Consider the following 9,554-nt stretch of genomic DNA (forward strand, 5'->3'; position numbering starts at 1 on the left):
TCATTAAAATCGGATGCTTAGTTCTCTCAAAACTGCCATTTTTTGCAAATTTAGCTCCGTATCTTCGAAACGGCTAGACCTGCCTTTGCCAAAAACTAATCAGCACATCTCGCAATCAATATAGGAATCGAATGTTTTTTGAACCATTCAAATCGGTTGATCCGTGCGCCCGAAATCGTGGACGAAAAATTTTATCCATACTTACATACATACACATTCATTTTTTCTAAAGTATGCCAAAATGTTCAGAAATCTTTGAAACGTAAAGATATGCAAAAATTTTCAAATTAGATTTTCGGCCCATTACTATAACTTACCCTACGGGAAGTTAATAAAATAATTAGATAATTAAGAAGGGTCTTATCTCACATTTGATCATGCATTAGAGAATTATCTCATATTTCTAAATTAAAAAGTTAAAATTCTTGATTTCAAGGTATGTTACCTTTAGAATTTTTGAAATTTAAAAGTTAGCATATTTTTTTGAAAATTTGTATTTTTTTTAACTTTGAATCCGCTGGACCTACTTTCCTCTAGAACTAATCATGCTTTTTGAATCATTCTAACCGGATGCTCTTTTCTCTCAAAAACTGTTATTATTGCTCCATATCTCCGAAACATCTGAATCTGCCTTGCCAAAAACTAATCACCACGTGTCAATGCGAATCGAATGTTTTTTTAATCCTTCTAATCGGATACTCCGTTCTCTGAAAAACTGCTATTTTTTGCACTATTTGCTCCATATCTCTGAATCGACTGGATAGGGACTGGACCTACCTTTATCAAAATAACTAATCAGCACGTCAATACGAATTGAATGTTTTTTGAATCATTCTAATCGGATGTTCCATTCTCTCAAAAACTGCTATTTTTGCTCCACATCTCTAAAGCATGTAAACCTGTTTTGCCCAAAAGGTAAACAGCACGTCTCCCCATCAATAAAATTTGAATCATTCTAATCGGTTGATCCGTACTCCCGTAGTGTTAATGAAAAATATCATCTAAACAAATGCACGCACACACACATACACACATCCATTTGTTCTAAGGTATGGCCAAATGTTCAGGAACCGCTGAAACGTGAAGATATGCAAAAAATTTATTTTCGATTTTTTTGCGATTACTATAACATGACTATAACTTACTCTATGGAAAGTTAATAAATATATATAGGTTCAAAATAAACAAGTATAATGTATAAACAGATGGCAAACACGGCCGCTTTGAAATTACATCAATTTTAATTGTTTCAGCATATCATAGATGTCGCCACTAACCGTAGCACGTAAATTTACCCTTAGGTTCAATTCTAGATAAGATTTATATAAATATATAATATAGAAAAGATAAACCTGATTACACGAAATGAGAACAAAATATAGGTGTATAAAATATATTTCCAACAAAATCACAAATATGTAGTAAAAAATATATAATAAGAAAAGTTTTAACATAGTTTTTAGTTTAGTTTTAAAGAATTGTATTTCTGTTATTTCTTTGTATGTAGTTTACAATAATGTTATTAATTTATATATACCTATCTACCTATCTTATGCGATATTACTATATTCATATATTGTATATTTAATAATTAAATACTTAGAATTAGTTAATTAGGATTACCTACATGATAGAGATATTTAATGAGCAAAATTCCTGGTTCAAAAAAACTCATAACATATAAAGTTTTAACATTTTTTTCATTCAAAAAATGTTAAATGTTAAGAGACTGTGTTTTAAAACAAACAATGAATTTGAAGCACAGTAGCACCATCTGTGATATGCTGAAAACACTCATACAGAGTAAAGCGCATTTGTTCTATGTTTACCTCCCACGATTATGATAATGAATATATCAGACAATCTTAAATATACTAACAATGAGTATCTACAATTTTTAAATAATGTTTAATTTATTATTTAAATAAAATTTCTTTACAATTTATTTAAAGTGTGTTTTCCTATGATTGACTAAATAATCAGATTGCACGAAAGATTTTGCACATATATCGCACTCATAATGCAGCTCCCCTCTATGAGTCATTTTATGTTTCCTCAAATTGCCCGGTAGACTAAATGTTCTATCACACACATCACATTTATGAGGCTTAACCCCTCGTGACCATTCATATGCTGTTTTAAACTATCAGCTTGTTGAAATGACTTATTACACACATTACACTGATGGGGGCACCCATTTGTATGAATCTTTAAATGACGATTCAAACATCCTACTTGTCTGAAAGCCTTATGACATATACCGCATTTAAACATTTTTCACCCGTGTGTATGAACTTGTGGTGTTTTAAACCACCCGGTTGCTTGAATGATTTGCCACACGTTTCGCATTTATAAGGATGGCTGGGGGTGTCAAAAGAGATTTGTGCTCTTACAGAAATATCATCGTTATGTTGTTGTTTGAGATGGTTTACTAACTCATATCGTTCAGTGAATGCTTGTTTGCAAATTTCACATTTATGAGGAAGGTCTGTGTGAGCAAGACAGTGTCTTCGGAAACTACCTGCATGCTTGAAAAGTTTGTTACATAAATCACATTTGTAACGACGTTCTCCAGAATGCATGATTAAGTGATCTTCGAATTTTGTTAAATTAGTAAAACCTTTATCACAAAACTCACACTTATAAGGAGGTTCTTTTGTGTGAGACTGCATGTGTTGGGTTAACATATCGATGTCTGAAAATCCTACAGAGCATACTTCACATTTTAAAGGTGAATCGTCAGGATGGTCTTTGAGATGTGTCATTAAATCAATTGCAGACATGAATAACATGTCGCAGTAGTTGCATTTGAAAGATTCATTACCGATATCATCAAACATATGCTTATCTAAATTACTTCTCAATTTGAAGGCCTTGAAACAAATTTTACAGCTGTGGTATTTGGTATCTAGTTGAGCACTTTTGTTGATAGACTTTTGTTCTTCTTGATTGTCTAATTGTGGTTTAATTTCTTCTTCTACAGTCACTTCGGATTTTAAGAATCTATTCAAACAAATTTCATCGTCTTCTAAATTTGGTTCGGATTTTATTTCCTTAAAATCTTCTAAAGTAACTTCCATTTCTTCCACATAATCAATGGGTTCTTCTTTAATTTTGTCAACACTTGGATATATAACTGCATTTTGAGACATTTTTAATACTTATATTATTACATTTACAATATCGCACTTAAATAAATTAGAATTTAATTTAAATTTACTTTAATTTTGATAGTTTAATCACAAACATTTTTCGCCATATTGAATATTTTCACTCAAGTGTCCAACCTGTAAAACATGGCGGCGAAAGCAATGTACCAACATTCAAAGCGTGAAAGCAGTGGCTTCCAACCTTTTTTAAACCGCTTCCCCCGCTCTAATAAAAAAATGGTTGTGCCACCATTAAGTTTTTTAACAATTTAATTTTATAAATACTATTACATACTTTACTATTACATAAATATATACAAAGCTATCTATGAACTCTTAATACTCTAATTTTCTCACATATTATCTTTAGTTTATAATTTGTACACTTTAAAATGTTATTATATTGTATTATTGCCTTGGGCGTTGCATAAATTAATAAATAAACTAGTGGGTTGTATGGCATCGTGCCTTAAGGCAAATTGCTGGAATTTCCCGTACCGTAACAAAATGTTCGAGGAATACTGAATGTTTTCAAATAGATTAATATAAATATTGTAACATGGTCTAATATTTATAAGAATTATATAAACTGAATTGCAAAGTTGAATTTATTTGTTTAAAGTATATTATAACTATAGTCAGAATTAAAAATAAAATCTGAATTATTTTCGATATACAAAAAAAACTAAAGAACTAAAAAAAAAAATACAATTTTTTTTCCAAAATCAATTATTTTGTTAAAACAACCTGAAAGTTCTTTGAATCATTTAAATTGGACGCTTACTTCTCTCAAAAACTGCCATTTTTGCACATTTAGCTCTGTATTTTCGAAATGGCTGGGCCTGCCATTGCCGAAAACTAACAATCACTTTTCCCAATCATTACTAATTGAATGTTTTTTAAATCCTTTGAATCGGAAGCTCTGTTAACTCAAAAACTCGATTTCTATTTTATGCACTCTTTGCTTCGTATCTCCGTAACGGCTGGACTTGCCTTTGCCAAATACTAATCAGCTCTTCTCCCTATCAATAGGAATCGAATGTTTTTTTGAACCATTTTTTCTGAGGTATGCCAAAATGTTCAGAAACCTTCAAAACGTCGAGATTTCAATTTCGATTTTCGGCCCATTACATAATAACTTACCCTACGGGAAGTTAATAAATAAATACATAACTGATATCATCATACAATACAATACAAATGAATATCCAATTTTACTTTAAAAAATACATAATACAAATTCCCGCTTACCGGGTAAGTAATTGTAATCATCAAAAAATCGAAATTGAAAATTTTTGCATTTCTTCACGTTTTGAAGGTTTTTGAACATTTTGGCATACCTTAAAAACAATGGATGTATGTGTTTGGTGTGGATACTATTTTTTGTCCACGATTTCTCGCGCACGGATTAACCGATTTGAATGGTTTAAAAAACATTCGAGTCCTATTGATAGGGAGTTGTGCTGAAGAGTTTTTGGCAAAGGCGGTTTCAGCCATTTCGGAGATACAGAGCAAAGAGTATAGAAAATAGAAATCGAGTTTTTGAGAGAGCTGAGCATCCGATTTGAATGATAAAAAAACATACAATTTGTAATGACGGGGAGCCACACATGAACACAGGGTATTCTAATATTGTCTAGGCGGGGAGCAGTGGTGATTGGTTCTTGACAAAGGCTGGTCTAGCCGTTTTGGAGATACCGACCTAAATGTGCAAAAAATAGCAGTTTTTGAAAGAACTAGGCATCCGATTTGAGTGATTCGAAAAACTTTCTGCTTGTGTTGACGAAACGAAAGAATCCTCTCACGTGACACGACGACCAATCACAAATCGACCTGTATAGAAATGATCGTTGCATTTTCACAGGTTTACTCCCTAGTCGCGACTAAAGAAGTTTTACTTTAAGTTCTGATGATATATATGTTCATAAACTTATTTATAAATTTTTCAATACTATTTGTTTTTGCACATTCCAGACAATTATAATGATTTTTTATCTTACAATGATTTATTATTATTATTAACTAATTTAAAAAAAAAAATAATAGTAAAGAAATGACGCGATATTTGTCAAAAACTAATCAGCACGATTCTCAACTGATAGCTTTCGAATAGTTTTTCAATTTTCAAAATTGGTTCAGGAAATCAGGCAAAAAAAGGGTGAAAATTTAGCACCTATATGCACATTGTGAAGAAGCGATTTGCATGATCGTTTTGCAAAAACAATCAATACTCTTCCATATCAAGTTTCTTCAAATGGCTTTTACATTTTAAAGAACGGTGAAGCCTTTTTTGAGAAATTGTAGACAAAAAGCCAAATTTTATCTCACACACACATGCATTTTCTAATTTTGGTACCAAATTATCTAATTTTGGTGTCGAATAAGATTTTCTGGCCAAAATATGAAATTTGTTTGGGAATTTGAAAAAGTAAAGGTGTCTTTTAAGTTCTTTATAATATATATTTCAACAGTCTATAGTTCACAATGCATATGTATAAATTTATATTAATACTTAAATTTCAAATATATACATACACAAATATATATATATATATATATATAATATATATATATAATGTGTATATGTATATTTGTATATATGTACGTATATAAAATCCAAAAATACCTTCCACATTCATAAATCTATTCTAAAAGCTAAAAACAAAAAAAAATCTAAAAAATATATAAATATATTAATATATAAATATACATACATATATACAAATATAGATATATATTTGAGGTTATGTATTTAACTTCTATACATTTCAATATTAATATATACACAGGTATATATTTATATCATTCATTTATCTCGCTACTACTACTGTGAGTGTTCTGGCCAAATTTGATCACGCTGGAGGGTTTTTGCTTTCGGTGGATATTTCAGCAGGCCCCTTTTTGTCTTTCGCCTGCTGCTCTTTGTTCCATCCTAGAAGACCTTCTGGCAATTGTGTATTTTCTTCGAAGGAACCCGTACCTAGAAAAATAGATAAATAGATAAATAAGTAAATAATAAATATATATATATATATATATATATATATTTAAATTCAATGGCTGATGAGGGCAACAGACAACAATTTCAATTATATTATTATTACATTATTAGTAGCATTATGGTGGAGTCGCACTTGATGAAAGAAAATAAAAGCAAAAGATTATTGTAAGATTGCAGTTAAAAGTTTACTCATTAAATAATATTTCTTGAAAATAATTATATATTTATATTAATAAAGTTATTTTTTAATCTTACCTTCTACAAATTCTTCATATGTAGATTTTTCAGGGAAGGGTCTCTTGCCTAAAAGTTCAATCATGTCTTCCCGACTCAGAATTTCTTTTTTCAATAATCTTTCAGCTACCTATAAATACATATATACATATACTTTTATGTAATTCATTTACGTTCATTTTTTAAGTGAAACTTCTAATGTTGACTTTCAATAAGATTGGGTTATAAACATTCAACTGGGAAATGTAAAATGTATAAAAATGCTAAAAGGTGAATGAAAATTTTATAAATTGTATGTGTTGTACATGACCTGAAAATGTTGTAAACAGACTGAAAATCTTGTACACGGTAATGTTGTAAACCAGTGGTCGGGGAACGGGGTAAATTACCCCAAATGGGGTAAAAGTGGAATTTTTGGGGGTAAAAAGTATATATTTGCGAAGCACAAAATCAGCTTCAGTAAAAACCTACTATCGGAAAGAATTTCTGCATTAGCAGAAAATATGAAGGAATAAGTAATTTTCGCACTAAAACAAGTTAAATATCTTGCTTGTTTTAAATCAGCTTCAGTAAACCTACTACCGAAAAGAATCTCTTGCATTGGCAAAAAATGTGAAGTTTTTCATTAAAACAAACTAAATATTTTGCTATTCAGCTTGAGAAAACGGATTTCAGTAGTAATTCACAACTGATATATGTCTGCTATGAATGTAGATATTCTGGAAAGGAATTGCTTTTTGTTTTTTTTTTTTTGAGTTCAGATGTCGTGAAATAGATATTTATAATAAAGTAAACGAATATTTCAAAGCGCAAAGATTAAAATGGAAAAATTGCAATTTGGTGTATTCTGATGAAACTTCAGCTATGCTGGGTCATATTTATCGTTTTTCAGCTTTTGTAAGGGAAAATAACCCACACTCATGATGCTATCAAGATTATAAATTTTAACAAGAGACATGCACTAAATACGCGGCTATTTTGTGAATTATGTCAGGATGGTAAAGTTGAGACCGACCTCCTTTATTATACAGAAGTACGGTGGCTCTCTCGCGTAAATATTTTAAATCGAGTACGGATTCTTAAAAATGAAGCTGAAATCTCTATGGTTTCTCAAACAAGTATTGTTGCTGAAAATTTTGAAAACTCTTCCTGTGGTTCATTTCTCGCATATTTAGCAGACATTTTTGAAAGCATAAATATATTAAACAAAGAATTAAAGGGAAATTAAAGCATATTAATATTATTTCAGCGAGAGAAATATTGTTGGGATTTGGTTCAAAGCTGGAATATTGAAGGCAGAAAGTAGAAGAGAACAAGATAGCATATTTTTACCAAGGTTATGCTTTGTTTTTGGAGGATTGTGATAATATTACTTCACCTGAGAGTGCGGTTTTTGGATTACTTTCCAGATCTGGATACACGTATTGTGAGTTGGATTGTACCGGAAAAACCTGCAGGTTTGGCAGAATCAATTCTGGAAGCATGTATTGAATTTGGGAGTGAACAAAACCTGCCATGTTTTTTGAATGCCAAAAGCTGCAAAGGGTTTTGAAATAGCACATGAAGAAGCGGTAAGAAAATTGCTGCCATTTGGAACCACATATTTGTGCAAACCAGACCTTTCCACTCTGATAAACATAAATTCGAGGAGAAATAGATTGAATGCCGAAGATTGTATTAAAATTGCTCTGACATGTTAAAGTCAAAATTTTGAAGAAATTGTGTCAAAGATGAAGCAATACCGTTTCTCCAAATCGTAATTTCTTACATTACATATGTGCGTGTTTATTGTCACTTGTGGCATTATTGTTAACTTCCCGTAGGGTAAATTATATAATAGTAATGGGCCGAAAATCGAAAATGAAAATTTTTGCATTTCTTCAAGTTTCAGAGGTTTTTGAACATTTGCCATACCTCAGAGAAAATGGATGTGTGTGTGTTTTGTGTATCCGCATTTTTCGTTCGCGTTTTCGAGCGCTCGGATGAACCGATTAGAATGATTCATTCAACATTTGGTTCCTATTGATAGCGAAATATGCTGATTAGTATTTGGCAAAGGCAGGTCCAGCCGTTACGGAGATACGGAGTAAAGAGTGCAGAAAATAGAATCGAGTTTGTGAGAGAACGGAGTATCTCATTTGAATGATCCAGAAAACATTCAATTTGTAATGATTGGGAAAAGTAGTGATTAGGTTTTGGCAAAGGCAGGTCCAGCCATTGCAAAGAAACAGAGCTCAATGTACAAAAATGGCAGTTTCTGAGAGAACTAAGCATCCGATTTGAATGATTAAAAAAACTTGCAGTTTGTGTTGACAAAATAATTACTTTTGGGGGAAAAAAAAAAATTTTTTCTTTGTATATCGAAAATAATTCTGATTTTAATTTTAATTCTGGCTAAAGTTCTATAGCTCACTTATATACTTCAAATAAATAATTTTAATTTTGTAATTCAGCTTATATATATTTTATGAATATTATATAATGTTACAGGATATAATAATCTAATTGAAAGTATTTAAAATTCCTCGAACATTTCGTCACGGTGCGAAAGTTCTAGCAATTTGCCGTAAGGCATGATGCATTCACACCCCTAGTTTATTCATTCATTAGTAGGATTTTCATGAAAAATATATTTATTCATAAAGAATATAGTTTTTACTTATTGTTTCCTTCAAACAATTGTTTCAGCACTTCTGTCAAAGTTAGAAGTAACAAACAATGTAGCAAACCGTTATCTGCGGGATTCCAATTATAGGCTCTTTTAGTTAATTTTTTTTGTGGGGTAATGAGAGGTTGCACAAAAATATTTTGGGGTAATGGTTCCAAAAGTTCCCCCGACCACTGTTGTAAACAGTCTAAAACTGTTGTAAGATGAATAAAGATATTTCAGTTGGTTTGAAATGTCGCAGTTGGTCTGAAAATATTGTACACAGTCTAAAAAATAGTACACCATCTAGAAATGTTGTGCATGGTCTTGTCTATATAAAGGTGTATAAAAAGATTGCAGTTAGTCTGAAAATATTGTAGTTGGTCTGAAAATGTTGTACATGGTTCAAAAATATTGTACACTGTGTGAAAATGTGATGTTTAAAAAATAATGTACTCGTAGCTAGTCTGAAAATATTCTACACAGTCTAAAAATGTTGTAAGATGTATAAAAATGTGTTAGT

The 9,554-nt window shown here is 30.9% G+C and overlaps 2 protein-coding genes across 2 annotated transcripts; both read right to left on the reverse strand.

Annotated features, from left to right (window-relative positions):
• Positions 1–2,231: 2,231 nt before the first annotated feature.
• LOC113362920 (zinc finger protein 724-like) lies at positions 2,232–3,152 on the reverse strand. The gene has a single exon (XM_026605416.1). The coding sequence runs from the start codon at positions 3,150–3,152 to the stop codon at positions 2,232–2,234; it is 921 nt and encodes a 306-aa protein (XP_026461201.1).
• A 2,631-nt stretch (positions 3,153–5,783) lies between these two features.
• Positions 5,784–6,526, reverse strand: LOC113363984 (AFG3-like protein 2). Its single transcript, XM_026606455.1, has 2 exons — positions 6,406–6,526; positions 5,784–6,129 (listed from the first exon to the last, which is right to left on the reverse strand). The coding sequence occupies exons 1-2, from the start codon at positions 6,467–6,469 to the stop codon at positions 6,002–6,004; spliced, it is 192 nt and encodes a 63-aa protein (XP_026462240.1). The 5' UTR covers positions 6,470–6,526; the 3' UTR covers positions 5,784–6,001.
• Positions 6,527–9,554: the final 3,028 nt, after the last annotated feature.

Source organism: Ctenocephalides felis, unplaced genomic scaffold (genome assembly GCF_003426905.1).
Source record: "Ctenocephalides felis isolate EL2017-DRISC unplaced genomic scaffold, ASM342690v1 CF-g0.4_SCAFFOLD_00845, whole genome shotgun sequence".
Classification (NCBI taxonomy): Eukaryota; Metazoa; Arthropoda; class Insecta; order Siphonaptera; family Pulicidae; genus Ctenocephalides; species Ctenocephalides felis.

Bases quoted from the DNA above. Each gene is read 5' to 3' on its own strand.
- LOC113362920 (XM_026605416.1), bottom strand. From the start codon at position 3,152: ATGTCTCAAAATGCAGTTATATATCCAAGTGTTGACAAAATTAAAGAA.
- LOC113363984 (XM_026606455.1), bottom strand. From the start codon at position 6,469: ATGATTGAACTTTTAGGCAAGAGACCCTTCCCTGAAAAATCTACATAT. The intron at 6,130-6,405 runs GTAAGATTAAAA...CTATTTTTCTAG, and splicing joins ATATGAAGAATTTGTAGAAG to GTACGGGTTCCTTCGAAGAA.